The sequence below is a fragment of the Musa acuminata genome, chromosome BXJ1-6 (assembly GCF_036884655.1).
Source record: "Musa acuminata AAA Group cultivar baxijiao chromosome BXJ1-6, Cavendish_Baxijiao_AAA, whole genome shotgun sequence".
NCBI lineage: Eukaryota > Viridiplantae > Streptophyta > Magnoliopsida > Zingiberales > Musaceae > Musa > Musa acuminata.
The window spans coordinates 7,250,159-7,267,133 of NC_088332.1; the positions used below are offsets into that span (position 1 = coordinate 7,250,159).

General features: G+C 38.2%; 1 protein-coding gene across 1 annotated transcript; it reads left to right on the forward strand.

The window, feature by feature from the left end:
* Positions 1-11,078: 11,078 nt before the first annotated feature.
* Positions 11,079-12,555, forward strand: LOC103987223 (mitogen-activated protein kinase kinase kinase 17-like). Its single transcript, XM_009405463.3, has one exon. It carries the CDS (start codon positions 11,150-11,152, stop codon positions 12,515-12,517), a length of 1,368 nt encoding a protein of 455 aa, XP_009403738.2. The 5' UTR covers positions 11,079-11,149; the 3' UTR covers positions 12,518-12,555.
* Positions 12,556-16,975: the final 4,420 nt, after the last annotated feature.

Below are 16,975 nucleotides of genomic sequence, written 5' to 3' on the forward strand. Positions count from 1 at the left end.
GAAGTGATGTCGATATAACTCGCAAGTAAGAAGCGTAGTTCATATACCTAAAACGGATAATTTCTTACGAGCCTATCGATCGCACCAGTGACAAACCGATCAAATATGATTTATCAAGAATGATGTTTTTCATACTCTTAAGAAGTTATAGAATTCATATAGAAAATCAAATAAATAAAAAATTAAAGATTTCAAAAAAAATATTAGTATGGAATTCTGTAATGATTTATATAAAGAATACTACATAAATGATGACATTGTGTGTCACAACATTAGTCTAATGAGCTAATTGATCAATAATTCTCGTTTGGTATAAACCACTTATCAAAATATTTAAGTTAAAATTATCATAATACATTCATTATATTCTTATAAGTCAATCTTAATCTTAACACATTTTTGATATGACATCATACTGCATTGCATTGGTTCTCAGTCTAATTTAGCTGAGAACACTTGGATTGAAGTTCTTACTTGTAATCGCTACTTAGTGAAAAGGTCTCGATCGGCTACAAGACTCCAACTGAGGTATGATCTGATTCTCTTTATAATTATTTTGATTCAAATATATTTGATTGTCCTACGTACGGTCGTGTAAATGATGGTAAACTTGAACGAAGAAGACGACAAAAATATGTGTTCTTGGGATTTCAATCCAGAGTGAAAGGTCATCATTTGTGATGTGTTGAACCAAAATCACTCAAACTCATAATTAAAGAGTAATTAAAGAGGGGTTTTTTCTCTTATTTTGAGAAGAAAAATGCATTTAACTTAAGAGGTGGGTCACCTCGCCAAAAAAAAAAAACTGTTCATCCTATCAAAGTTAGCTAAATTGTAAGCTAGAGAGTTAGCGAAATCTATGAGGACTTTATTTGTAAAATAATTCGATCTTTCGACACTTTATCACCATAATTTAAGAAGGAAAAGAAGTTGGATGGCGATTTGGCACTAGAACAGAGTTCTATTTTTGTTCTTCATTTTGATAGTCAAAGTATCATACATTCGATCGAAAATTAAATATATCATAAGAGAACCAAACATATAGACATCAGATATCATTTTATTCAAGATATTAAATCACATTATGTTATTACGATTAAGAAAATAATTGGTATAACTGAAATATGATAGATATAATGACCAATAAGTCAATTTGATATGTTATTCGGAGAAGATGTTAGAAGAAATTTCTATTTGAAGACATTGGTATAACTTAAAGCTAAAGTGGAGATTTATTGATGGATGGCTTAAGTTGAGAATTTAGCCTCACATCACATCACAAACGTTGTAGGTAGATGCCTCCATTATAGTCGATAAATAAAGGCCTTTATTATCCCATTAATACACACACACACAAAAAATCATTGAGTTATATTGTGGCGTCTATGGAAACTTTGGCTCTACTCAAAAGATTTTAGATGTCTTTGAACGTACAAATATATATATATATATATATATATATATATATATATATATATATATGCACGTACAAATTTTATTATAAGATGCATTTGTCATTACATGTTAATATTGGGGACACAAACTTATCGATTCTAAAGATGTTTAATATATGTTCGTTAAGGTTAAAAATAAATCATTACCGCTATAAACATCATAAATGAGTTTTCAAGAATACCAAATACGTGGTAATGTAAGTTTGTCGAAGAAAAGAACATTAATTTAGGTATTTAGTAAAATAAGGTAAAACAATGGTCCATCACAACACCATCTTTTTATTAAATCTTGATAATTATATATTTTGAAATAAATTAGTTTATTTAGTATTTGACATAAGGAGCATGATACATTGATAGTACCTATATGTCATACCCATTTAGTCAACACATTAGATGATACTCGATCACATGAGGTTGATAACATGATATATAATAGGATATTGACTCGATCCCACGGGATTGAGATAATGTAGTGCTATCAAAGATATTGACTTATCGATAGTCGAATAACACAACTAATTTCTCTTAAAGTTTATTACAACTACACCCTGATGGTCACCATCATGCTATAAAAATATTCTAAAAGGTATTAATTCTCTCTTTAACTTTTTGATTTTGATTATTCTACTACATCTCTAAATCTCATATTAAAAAAAAAAAAAGATAAGGGGAACTTTATCATGCACACCATCAACATAACTTTTGAATAGTCTGGGATCGAATTCCCAAACCTAAAAATAGATCTTGATTAGCTCAAAACTTAATTCATATATCAAAAACTAAAATTTGGTTTAACATATTAGCGTTAGTCTCTCATGGGTGAGTTTGGAAGACCCTACTCTTTCACACCTAAACTCAAGAATATTAAAAAATAATATATTTCTCATTGTTGAACTCTCTATTTTCCAACCATTTCCCAAACTATTAAGTAAATCATCATGTCTCGACCCTTTTCATGGGTCATACCACAATGGGGATAAATAATATAGGGAGTACGACATTTAGTAACCACCAGCATGTAAATTTTGCCTATTTGACCGACACATCATATGCTCATTCAATCGACACATCAATATATATATATATATGTGGTGTCAACTAAAGTATTGACTCGATCCTAGGAGTCAAAAATGTGGTGTCAACTAAAGTATTGACTCGATCTCACATGATCGATAACGTATGACTGATAAGGATGTTAATTCAATATATATATATATATATATATATATATATATATATATATATATATATATATATATATATATATATATATATATATATATAATTATTTCTATCATTTATAACAACCCTACACTAATAATCACCCATAGTAGTATTAAAGGCTCTCCAAGTGCATTGGTAGAGTCTCTCTCTCTCTCTAACATTTTAACTTTAATTATTCTATAGAATCCTCAAAATTTCATACTAACTTAAGTATCAAGAGTCTCTTGCATATCACGCCTTCGATTTAGTCTTGAATGAACTTGAAAGATGATTGGTTCTAAATCCTGAGTGATGTGTAATCAAAATTTGATTTAACAATATTCTTTCTACATAATCGATTGGAATACATCTGTGTAATGTACACGCTCCTATCGCGCGTGCATGCACTTGTGATCGAAACTTTCCACGTGAGACCGATGCAAAGATACGCAAGCCTCGACCACATTCATGCATGCGTGCATTCACCTGCATCATTAATACGGATGCATGAATCCACGAGTTGCTTTTGGGTTATAAATAGGAGCAACATATGAACCAAGTCTTGTCCAAATTATCTCAGCTGTTAGTACTTGTTTCTTCGTCTCCATCTCCCATAGTCCATAGGAAAGGAAAATGATAACAATCATGGAATATGAGTTTTCCTATTTTAGCTTTGAGGTTTAGAGTTTGATCCCATCTTACCCATCACCCTGCAATGCAACGTAAGTATACATTTTCCTTTAAATTCCATTCATCTCTTGATGACTATTTATATATAGCATATTTTTATAAGAATAAAAAATATTAATCGAGGATATATTTTTTAAAAGGCATTTCTATGTGGCTTGATGAAGATTTTAAGTTCGGATCCTTTGCTCTGATGATTGTGCGATCACTAAACCCAAAAACCTAAGATGTTAGAAAAAACTTAATATATGCTTTAACATCCTTTCTCATGAGTGAGCCAATGTATAAACAAAATCTGAGTATACGATGCAAGTACAAATGAAGTGAAGAATGATTATTGCATAAATATTTTTATTAGAGAGAGAAATATAAGCAAAACTCTATCGGAGAGAGAGAAAATCCCAAAGAGAAAAAAATTAACTTGACGTTGAACAATAACTACACTGACGTAACTTGTCACGATCCGAGTCTGATGAGTCAACTGGCCAATAACTTCATTTTGGTCCTTCACCCATGGACCAAAATGCTTAAATAAAAGTTAATATAGTACACTCATCAGGTTCTTATAAGCTAATCATACACATTCTCCACTTCCGATGTGAGACTAATGGGATGTTACATAACAAAAAATAATAGTTTTAGTATTGAACAACTAAAAGAAATATGATGAGATAATTAGATGATAAATAAATTATATATATATATATATATAGAGAGAGAGAGAGAGAGAGAGAGAGAGAGAGAGAGAGAGAGAGAGGAGAAAAGAACTCAATTTGTAGAATTCTTAACTCGACGATGAGCTTCGAGAGAGGAGATGAAGAAAAGAACAGTTCTTGAATTCGCTCCGAGCTCTCCAACTCATAACCTAGAGTGAATTATGGCCTTACACTCATCGTGTTAAGTGAGAACTAAAATTCTTATTCATTTAGTAGTTGTCGATCATCAATCATAATTTTTGATTTCTATATAAGTTAAAAATATTTAAAATCGATATATCAATATTGATAAGGTCATTTAGTTTCATGTTGATTGAGGAGTATGATCGCTCGGAGCTTTGCATCTACGATGCGGACTGACGCCATCTTCTTCCCTACAATTGTTGCAGGAGCCTTCGAAGATGGTAGGCAGATCGTCGATCAACTCCCACTGGCAGTCCTTATAGGTCTCTTCGGCGGTGCTCGGAGCCGGAGCCGGAGCCGCCATGGCGAGCGAGCGAGCGATCGATCGATCGAGAGAGGGAGATGGAATACTTCCCACAGGTGCTGAAGCCACAGTTGTCGACGAATCGATCCGAGAACGAAAGGGATCGCTCTCTTAACGCGACACGTTGATTTGCTCAACGGATTTGGAGCACGTGGAATGCAGCCTTCCATCCTCCTCCGTTTCACGCCGCAGAAGAAAAACGTGCTTCCCCATGCGTTCCCACGCTGCCACCTCCTCATTCACGGTGGTCGCCAGCTCAGTGTAGAAACAAATCTGTAATAGAAGTGAATGAATTGTTACTGCTGCTCTTCTTGTCGCATGTATCGTCTTCATTTATAGCTATTAAGAACAACATGATCGATCACAGACTTGTGGACCGCTGGCCGCTATTGATGAATGAAACGTGGCACAAATGACTTGACATAACACGTATATCAAAACGAGGAAGACATCATGTACTGCCACTGCTACTGCCTAACGATTGGAGCCACCTAAAGCTGCTCCTGTCAAAGCTCCGACACGTAAAAGTCAAATCCAACCACCACCATCTATCTACCTAATGACCCGGCATTAAGATTTTGGACATGAAAATTCATTGGGATAGACAACGGATTTGTCTCAGAAAATATACATTGAAAGTTCTTGAATGGTTCGGTATGCAAAAGCCTAAACCTATGAGTACTTTATTCGCTAAACAATTCAATATTTCGACAGCTTTATCACCATAATTTGAGGAGGAAAAGGAGCACACGTCTCGTGTTCCTCATGCTACACTGGTCGAGAGCACCACATATGCTATACATTTGTCGTTAGCATGTACATAAAAATTCATTGGCATACTGTGAAATGGATTCTTCGTCATTTGCAAGGTACTGTAAATGTGAGTTTGGTCTTTGATAAGAGTTCCCACACTAGTCGTAGTGTGTGTCGTTATTCATAATATTATATCACATATTGCTATTATGATTAAGAAAATTGGTACCATCAAAATCTAATAGATATAATGACCAATAAGTCAATTTGATATATTATTTGGTTTGGGAGAAGAAGATATTTTTATGACATTAGTATAACTTAAAGCTAAGGCGGAGATTTATGCACGGGTGGCTTAAGTTGAACGTAGATGCCTCCATTATAGTTGATAAATAAAGGCCTTCATTCTATTAAAAGATTTTGACTTCATGAGTACACATTTCTTATTTTTTGACTTTAAATTTATTAGTGAATTTTTTCTCGTCTTTATTCATAATCATAGGCATATCGTTCAAATAAAAGGTTAAAGAATCTCTCATATTTAAAATTTTAAAATCTAAAATTTTAGAGTTTTATGTTGATATTGTAATAAATGATTAGATTTATGATTGGTTAAATTCTTACTCTTATGGGTTTAGTTTATGAATGCTGGTTAATAAATTTTGAGTTTGTCTTGAGTTTTATGGAGTCGTCGTAGAGTGATGGGTTGAATGATTATAAATTATATATATAATATATATATATATATATATATATATATATATATATATAATATTTTTTTTTAAGGAACGGATAAAAAGGAAAAAAAAAACTATTTTGCATCATATGATATAAAATTACAAAATTCAATATGACTTTCTAGCATAATCAACAAGTGAAGTCAGCTGCTTTATTAGCCTCGCGGTCGACATGACAAAAAATAATAGTCAAACAGTTTCATGAGTTCAAAAATATCTTTATACACACTAATTTATATCTTATGTGTATAAACACATTACTGAATTCACGAAACCATTTGATGATATTATTTTCGATGGTAAACCTCGCGAGGCAAACAAAGTAGTTGACTGAATTTGTTGACTATGCTAGAATTCTAGATTTACCCTTTTCTTTTTTCTTTTTTTTTACATTGAGATTATGCACATTGTTCTTTCTTTGATGCTTGCAGAGGGTATTATTTCTTCAATTAATATAGTTAACTCTTTGATGCAAAGAGTTACAGAGTGTGTTGGAGACTCTCCATTTATTTCTTTATAATTAAACTCTAAAATGATAAATCCTATGATATATATATATATATATACCAAAATAGAAAGTTCAAAGCAATTACGACTTATTCGGAAATTGGATATCGTTACTGATTCTCATGTACAAAATGAAAACTTTATTCTTGATTTTACCAGAATTTTTATGAAAACGTTTCATTTCTTTTTTTTCCATGGAAGTTTTATTTTTCCAAAATATATCTTAATTTTTAGCCTAATTCTGATCGATTCAACCTCTAATTAAAAGAATAAATCTTGATTTTATTTCATCTCTACAATAAGTTTAGTAATAAGTATAATGGCCTGTTATTTCATCTATAAAGTATATTGAATGTACAAATATGATCGTAACTATTATTCGTATCTATTATTCATATTAACATCTACTCTAGAGGAATATTTTTATGTGGTGCTATAGGGAACACAAACTTATCAATTATTTTGGTGGTTAATATAAATTTTTTAAGGTTAAAGATATATCATTAATGCTATAAACATCATAAACAAAATGATATTCTAATAAAAACATTCGTTTACATAATCTAATAAAAAAAGACAAAACTTATACTACATGATATCTCAATCTCAAATTTCTAAATTTCTTTCCTCCTCCTAATCTAACAACATCTTTATATCTAAACAATTATATCTCTTCAAACAAAATAGTTTATTTCGTACTTGACATAGGGAGTCATGCCCATTTGGTTAAGACGCTAGATGATACTTGATCGCATGATATTGATAACATGGTACCAAATAGGATATTGATTGATAATGTAGCATTGGTAAAGATATTGACTCGATAAAATAGTTACATATTGTAGCTCTAACGATTTAATGTACAATCTCATAACTCATAAGGCACATAACTACTCTCAATGTTTACCACAATCTCACCATGATGGTCACCCATTATACTATAAAAGACCCTCTAGAGTGCATTCTAAATGAGATTAACTTTGACTATATTATTCTAAAAAATCTCATATTAAATTAAGTATTAGAGGAACCTTGTTAAGCACACCATCACATAACTTTTGAATGGTATAGGATCAAATTCTAAACATTTCAACACCGTAACTTGACTTAGAAATGGACCTCACTCTTTCAAATCTGAACTCGAGAATGATAATTTTTCATTGTCGAATCCGTCTTGCGATCATTTTCTAAACCCATTTTTGAACCTGACACCACTTATTCAATAATGCATATAAATCAATCATGGAGTAACCCCTAACAAGTAAATCATCGTGTCTCGACCCCTTTTGTAGTAACACGATGAGGATAGATAATATTGAGAGCACGACATATAGTAACCACTAATATATAAGTTATGCCGATTCAATGGTCTAACACATAAGTTAAGATTTAGGAGTCAAAAATATGATGCGACTAAAGTGTTGACTCGATCTCACATGATCGATAATATAATATTGAAAAAGATATTATTTCAATAAAATTGTTGCCCCACGATTATAACCCTAATGATTTAGTTCACAGTCTTATGGCTCATTGACGATTGAAGGATGCATATAATTATTCCCAGCATTATACTAATAATCACCTATTCTAGTGTTAAAGGCTCTCACGTGCATTATAAAAAGGACTCTCTCTCTCTCTCTCTCATACATGGGTGGGTGATGTACACGATCATTTTCAATAATGCATATAAATCAATCATGGAATATCCCCTAACAAGTAAATCATCGTCTTCACATGTAATAAAGCGAGGGGGATAGATAATATTAAGAGCATGACATATAGTAACCACTAACATATATGTCATGCTGATTCAGTGGTCTAACACATAAGTTAATAATTTTTTTTTCAAATTTTGATTTAATAATATTTTTTTCTACTTAATCGATTGGAATACATGTGTAATGTACACGATCCTATCACGCGTCCATGTACTTGTGATAAAAACTTTCCACGTAAGACCGATGCATAGATACACGCAAGCCTCGACCACGTTCATGCATGTGTGCATTCATCTGCATCATCGCGATACCTGATAAGGTCACTCAATTAATACGAATGCATGAATCGACGAGTTGCTTTTGGGTTATAAATAGGAGCAACATACGAACCAAGTCTTGTCCAAATTATCTCAGCTGTTGGTACTTCTTTCTTCGTCTCCATCTCCCATAGTCCATAGGAAAGGAAAATGATAACAATCATGGAATATGAGTTTTCCTATTTTAGCTTTGAGGTTTAGAGTTTGATCCCATCTTACCAATCACCCTGCAATGCAACGTAAGTATACATTTTACTTTAAATTCCATTCATCTTTTGATGACTATTTATATATAGCATACTTTTATAAGCATAAAAAATATTAATCGAGGATATATTTTTTGAAAGGCATTTCTAAGTGGCTTGATGAAGATTTTAAGCTCGGATCCTTTGCTCTGATGATTGTGCGATCACTAAACCCAAAAACCTAAGATGTTAAGGAAAAACTTAATATATGCTTTAACATCCTTTCTCACTAGTGAGCCAATGTATAAACAAAATCCGAGTATACGGTGCAAGTACAAATGAAGGGAAGAATGATTATTGCATAAATATTTTTATTAGAGAGAAATATAAGTGAAACTCTATCGGAGGGAGAGAAAATCTTAAAGAGAAAAAAATTAACTTGACGTTGAACAACAACTACATCGACGTAACAAAAAACAATAGTCTTAGTGTTGGACAAGTAAAGGAAATATGATGAGATAATTAGATGATAAATAAATACTAAATAGAAAAAAAATCTAGAGAGAGAAGAGAAAAGGACCCGATTTGTAGAATTCTTAACTCGACGATGAGCTTCGAGAGAGGAGAAGAAAAGAACAGTTCTTGAATTCGCTCCGAGCTCTCCAACTCATAACCGAGAGTGAATTATGGCCTTACACTCCTCGTGTTAAGTGAGAACTAAAATCCTTATTCATTTAGTAGTAGTCGATCATCAATTATAATTTTTTTGTTTTTATATAAGTCAAAAATATTTAAAATCGACATATCAATATATTGTATCATGTCAAGATAAACCTCTAAAATTATCTTATCAAATAATCTTTCTTCTTTATCAAATAATTTTATTATCAATATAGGAAATAAGATCGTTGTTGCTAAGTGATAACCCGAATATGTTGATTGAACGTGAAATCAACTTCTTTGTTTCCATGTATGCAGAATGTGATTCCGCTCCCCGTCCACCTCCTGTTTGTGCTCCAAAGTCATTTCCTTGTAGCACTTGGAGCAAACGTTCATGGTCGCCGCACTTGCACAGAAACCACAGTTGCCGATGCAAGGGGACTGGTCCTCCCGGAGCTCTGCATCTGCGACGCCGGCTGAGGCCATCTTCTTCCCTGCATTTGTTGCAGGAACCTTCGAAGACGGTAGGCAGATCGTCGATCAACTCCAACTGGTAGTCCTTGAAGATCTCTTCGCCGGTGCTCGGAGCCGGAGCCGCCATGGCGAGCGAGCGAGCGAGCGATCGAGAGAGGGAGATGGAAAACTTCCCGTACGTGCTGAAGCTACAGTTGTCGACGAATCGATCCGAGAACAAAAAGGGTTCGCTCTCCCAACGCGACACGTTGATTTGGTCAACGGATTTGGAGCACGTGGAACGCAGCCTTCCATCCTCCTCCGTTTCACGCCGCAGAAGAAAAACGTGCTGCCCCATGCGTTCCCACGCTGCCACGTCCTCATTCACGCCGGTCGCCAGCTCAGCGTAGAAACAAATCTGTAATAGGAGTGCATGAATTGTTACTGCTGCTCTTCTTGTCGTATGTGTCATCTTCATTTATAGCTATTAGGAACGAGATGATCGGTCACAGACTTGTGGACCGCTGGCTGCAATGGATCAATGATACGTGGCACAAATGACTTGACATAACACATATATTAAAACGAGGAGGACTTTCATGTACTGCTTACTGGTACGACCTAATGATTGGAGCCACCTATAGCTGCTCCAGTCAAAGCCCTGAGACGTAAAAGTCAAATCCATCCACCTTCATCTTCTCCAACTCTTCTTACTCACGAGCTACGGCAACAACAGCACACCCCATCTCTGCCTTTAGCATATGGACTACACTTGGAAAGTATATTCCCTGGCATTAAAAGATTACGGTGGATAGGCTCAGGAAAACCAAAAGGTCGCAGGGGAAGATGACAAAGAAGAAAAGAATTCATATGGTCTTCGGCTACCTAAAAGTAAGCATCATGGAAACAAGGCGACAAGGAGAGGGAGAGGATTGAGCCCAGAAAACTATTGTTGTCGTCTGCGGGTACCTAACGACATGAAACAGCTCGACTCTGCTCGTGCCTTTGCGTTTCCACGTTTGCTCGGGGAAGATGGGGCCAGGGGAGCACCGATTGACTTCGGCTTCGACACGTGGAGCGGAAAACCGGGCGAGGTCGTCCTTCCACGCGAGCGTGGCCGTCCGCGTCGGGGTAGCGTTGGCTTTTGGGCAACCATGGACGAGATCCTTCTTTGCTTCTTATATCAACCACCTCCCGGCGTTCCAAGTCATCCACCTGCCTCTTTTCTCTCTCTTCCTCTCTGGGGCTTGTGTTGGAGCTCTAACGATGGGGATCAGCGGGTGGCGCCGTGGGCGGATCATTGGCCGGGGGACCTCCGCTACCGTCTCGCTCGCCACCTCGGTGTCCTCGGGCGACGTCTTCGCGGTCAAGTCGTCGGAGCTCTCTCGCTCTTGGCTCCTGCAGAGGGAGCAGAGGATCCTCTCCGCGCTCGATTCGCCGTTCGTCGTCTCTTATTTTGGTTTCGACGTCGCCGCCCAGACGCCAGGAGCAGGTCTCTGCTATAATATTTTCATGGAGTACGCTCCCCGGGGCTCGCTGTCCGACGAGATCAGGAAGCAGGGCGGTCGGCTTGACGAGCTCGCCATCCGATCCTACGCATGCGACATCCTCGGCGGGCTGGCCTACCTGCATTCCAACGGCGTCTTCCATTGTGATCTGAAGAGCCAGAACGTCTTGATATGCTCCGGTGGGCGGGCCAAGGTTGCGGACTTTGGGTGCGCGCGGAGCGCAGAGGAGGAGGACGAGGACGAGAGGGGATGGATGAGGGGCACGCCGATGTTCATGGCGCCGGAGGTCGCGCGGGGGGAAGAGCAGAGCGCGCCAGCTGATATCTGGGCCCTGGGATGCACCGTCATCGAGATGGCCACCGGTCGACCCCCATGGCCGCTCGTCTCGGACGCCCTTAGCGCTCTCCACCAGATCGCCTTCTCCACCGACGTGCCTGAGTTCCCGCGATGGATCTCCGAGGAGGGAAGGGACTTCTTGAGCAGGTGCTTGAGGAGGGATCCTCTGGAGCGGTGGACGGCGGAGCAGCTGCTCCAACACCCGTTCGTTGCCGCGTCTCGTGTCGCCAATCCTCCACCGAAATCCGACTGGATTTCTCCTAAAAGCACTCTTGATCAGACCTTCTTGCGGTCGCTCTCCGACGACGACGACGACGACGACGATAACCAGGTCCTGGACCAAACAGAGGAGGACCCATTCGAGAGGATGCAGAGCTTAATCGGAGACGCTGCTCCCAACTGGACGTGGGATGAGACCTGGGCGACGGTGCGAAGTAATGGCGACTTTCCGGTGACCGAATCCATCACCGAAGACGGGAGATCAACAAATCCAATCACGGATAGCAGCGAACAACTCATGCTCAGCACGAACCCCATGGAGACACGGCATGTCGGTGGCAACAGATCAAGCGACCATAACTTATCTGAAACTAGTGTTCTTCCAATAGCGGAGGGACGCATCCTCAAATGTAAAATAGAGAATTGTACATTCGAGAATGCCAACTTTTCCTTGATGAACAACAAGGAACGCACTCGAGCTCCTTTTGGCCATCGAACTCCAATCTTTCCATCTGTGATGTCCAATTCCGAGCTACGGATTAATGCGCAGCTACAGCTCCTTAGTCACTAGAAAACAAAAACTGGTTACCGCGCATAGAACGGCGATCACGTTGACACGAATGGAGTAAATGGGGGGAAACAGCGGTGGGTGCTACAAATCTGTCGGTGTCAATGGTGTAGGAAACTACAGAAGATGGCGGCGTGGAGCAATGCAAGTTACAGTTTTCCGGCCTTGGCTTCAATGCACGACGCTCGGCACATGATTCGTGCCATTGTTTTGAGCCACGAATCTAATGGACCACCGACAAGTAAATTAGAATTATATTAAGACCGGCAGCCGTATTCGGTCCGTCGTCCCTTCGGCGATGGGCTGACGCTTGATGACGTAGAATTCGTTCGTCATAGCAGGTAGGTAATAGTCGACAGGATGACGTCAGGGATCTGTATACCAACATTAAATAATAATAATAATAGCTAAGAGTCTCGACAGATATAAGATAATGTTACCTAATCTTCGCACGACGATTCGACTCAAATCGAAACGAAATGAATTGAAATTAAAATTAAATCGATCTAGTTGTTCATCGAGTCTAAGTCGAATTAGAACCGGTAAGATTGTTCGGTTTTAATTCTTAAGTTTGAAAAATCGAAATGATTGATTAGATGATTGAAAAATATTTGACAGTCAAATAAGGCAATTCAAAAAAGCCAAAGTCAAAGTTAAAAATCTTCAAGCTACATTTCAAGAAGATCCAAGACATGGATGATAACTTTCCGAAAGAATATTGAGAAGAAACATCTAACATAAGTTAGAATTAAAAAAGTCATGTAAATTTTTTAGTATCGTACTAATTTTACTTTTTTATTTTTCTATTAAAATTCATAAAACACTAGTAAAATTAATTTTCATTGAATATTTATCTTTTTTGTTTCAGTAAAATATTTATTTTGTTGACTATTGTCAAGAGGCTTTAAAACCCACTGCTCAAATAGTTTCTCGAACCACTAACTTTATATAATTTTAATTAAAAAATATATATGAATAAAAACTGATGAGGATAGTAATTATAATAAGACCTAATTGACGTCAGATGACGCCTCACGCCTCGGACGACGCGACGACACTCGGTCAAACGAACCGGAACAGAGCCCGAGGCACATTAACGCCCACTGCGCTCGTCCACTGCATTAACACCAAACCAATGTCAGACGCAACTAGCCTACCCCCTACAAGTGGACACCTCAGGAAACAGTAAGCCTTCCTATAAATACTCTCGCACTCTGAACGAGGGGGGGGGGGGGGGGACGGAGAGGAAAGAACACACCAGGGAGACACCTCAAAATCTTCTTTCTACCCCCTCCACCATCTACTGATATGATCGTCGGAGGGGTCGGGTCGAGCCTCCCGACCCGACCTGTGTGCAGGACAGCAGACGGGGTGCGTGCCCAGTTGAGGAGCCCCCTCCGGCGGATATGGCCGACCCCGTCCCGATCGGACCGCCATAACCGACTACCTCGGCAAACCCGAGGGTCGCAGCGGGAAGATCCCACCATCCGGACTCGAACCGAGCCACGTCGACGCCGAGGCCACGGCTCCAAGTTGTTTACACCAACATACTAAGCTTTTGATCGATATGTTTCTATTTATATTGATATTTAGGATGATGAGTGACAAATGCACTCCTACATAAGAATCAATTATCATGAATTATTGCTTTTTATAGCTTTTGATGAATGCCACTCAACCAATAATATTTATAGAATGATAAAAATAAATTTAGAAGAACGTTATTTGATTTTTATAATTTTTACTATTGGTTTTGATAATACAATGGTAAATATTATTTTTATTTTGGAATTACAAGAAGTATGTCAATCTGCGTGTTTGTCATATTTCGGATTTATGTTTCTTTCTTTCATCAAGCAATTTATAAACTAAATGATAAAATACTCAGAAATTGATTTAGGAACCTATGCGGGTCCCGAGTGTGGGACCACAAATATTATGTTTATTAATGGGATTGATCACTGCAAGTATATCATCCGTCCAAATCTGTAATGAATGGAGTCGTTCAAGTCTATTATTATACCACCGAGTGGAATCAGCATTGTTGAATTCTTGAGCACCGAATCCCTATTTTTCTTACTCTTTCTTCGTAATTCTTTTTGAGCATCGAACGACGATCGGTAGCAGTTTCCAATGGGTTCGGTAAATTTAATTGATGCTTATGACATCGATGATTTAGTGACATTGCGATCGGATGATCTATATTCGAAACATTGCGATCGAATCCTCCATGGTGCTCCGATAGAGAGGAGGAGGAAGGGAAAAGAGAAAAGCTAACTAAACAAACCCCAAACCCAAACCAAGCCAATCATACACATTGCCCACTTCCAATGTGGAACTAATAAGATGTTACAATATCCTCAACTCAATTAGCTTGACGTCCTCGTCAAGGCCCAACATATCCCAGATCGAACTGCTTAAGCAGAAGTTAACATGAGTATACTTATCAGACCCATATAACCAATCATACATATTGCCCATTTCCGATATGGGACTAATGGGATGTTACAGTTACTGCACGGGATCAGGCCCTGCTTGACGTGTCAAGAACGACCTATGTGTCATGCCTCGCATATCATCTACCTCCAATTATATTCCAACACATGTTTTAGTAGATTATTGACCACATGATATGCTCATCGAGCGATGCTACGTGGTTTCATCATTAGCATCGGTATATTTTGCTTCCTCATTGTGTTGGAGTACGTTGTCATCGATTAATGATCGATTCAATGATGTCACTGTTGTAGGGCACTATGTGGTCGATTCGATTATCTTAGATACTTCATAATCGATTCATCACCGTATTGTGTTTCATTCCGTTATGTCGTCATTATAAGATACTTTATGATTAATTATGTTACATAATTATCATAAGTAGTTTCACAACCAATCTTCCCATACCATTGCAGCGTTATTATTATACTGTAAGCCTAAACGAACCATCAAGTAAACTAAGGATCGGACAATGAAACCCAAAGGTCACTTAACCCCTATAAATAGATGGCCCGTCCTCTTCATTTTCATCATGCTTTCCTATTTTCTTGAGCTTGGACTATTTGAATTTTGAGCTATGAACGCTACGTGGACTTAGAGCTCTCACTTCTGAAGGTTCAGAATATCTTCAAACTTCTCATAATATTCTTCTATATGGTATTTGAATTGATCATTGATCCCATCTATTGTGGTAACAACTTGGGAACCGTGGCCTCGGGGCTGACGCGGCTTGGTTCGGGTCCGGACGACGGGGATATCCCGGGACGTCCCTCGAGCCCGCGGGGTCGGTCCGGTGCGATGGTCCGATCGGGACGGGGTCGCCATGTCCTCCGGGCAGGGATTCATCGTCCGCGCGTCTAGCGGGGACCCTCGGCTTCTTACCTGCACAAAGGTCGGGTCGGGAAGCTCGACCGACCCCTCCGACGATCAAGTTAGAAGATGTGGATGAGGTTTCAGAAGAAGAAGTGTTTTAGTGTGTTTGTCCCCCTTCTCCCTTCTCTTTGATGAACGAGAGGGTATTTATAGGGAAGCTTACTGTTGTTTGATGTGCCCACCTGCAGGAGGCAGGTTGATAGCGTCTGACATGGACGTTGGCGTGGTGTAAAGAACCGCGCGTAAGCAGGCGTTAATGCGCCTCGACCGGTGTTCCGGTTCGGTTGACCGAATGCTATCACGTCGATCGAGGCATGAGGCATCGGCTGACGTCAGCCGAGTCTTATCGTAATTACTATCCTCGTATTTCTCAACGATCTTAGTAAGATAAACTTTCTCCGAAAGGTCAAAGTTACTATTGCAAGGGAGACTACTTATTCGGAGTGGATATCTCAAGTAGCTGGGTCTCGTAGTTTTGTGATGAGATCATCTAACTCTGGCTTATATGTAAGCATTTTCGATCAAAAACACCTTAACTTTATATTTTATACACTAACCAAATTTAAACTTATTTTATAGTTTATAATCATTGTAAATATAGCATAAATTTAGTCCAAACACCAATTATTTCTCCTTCGAAAAGATATTGGAAAGAAAAACATTCGTCGTTACACGTACTCGCAACATAAGCTAATCCCTCTCGACGATGGTTAATATTAAGCACATCTAAATTCTAAGATATCATACCATCATTATGAGTTTTCAAAGGATCTATAACATCATAATGTGGTAAAGGACATTTATACCGAGTGATGTCTCAAACTCAAATCGAGATTTTGTCTCCACCCGATCCAATAAATTCATATCTTGTGAAAGTGCACTTGTGATCCAAATTAGACATGCAAGCCTTGTTTATGTTCATGCATGCACACAGCTGCATGTCCGATTCATGATATGGCCGCTCCCCTAACACAGATGCAACGAATCCACGAGCGTCTTTTAGGTTATAAATCGAGGAACCATCCCAACCATGTCTTGTCCAAAGTGGCTTTGCATTCCATACTAGGTGGGCGGCCTAAAACTCACCGAATC

Coding starts and splice junctions, on each gene's coding strand:
- LOC103987223 (XM_009405463.3), top strand. CDS start 11,150: ATGGGGATCAGCGGGTGGCGCCGTGGGCGGATCATTGGCCGGGGGACC.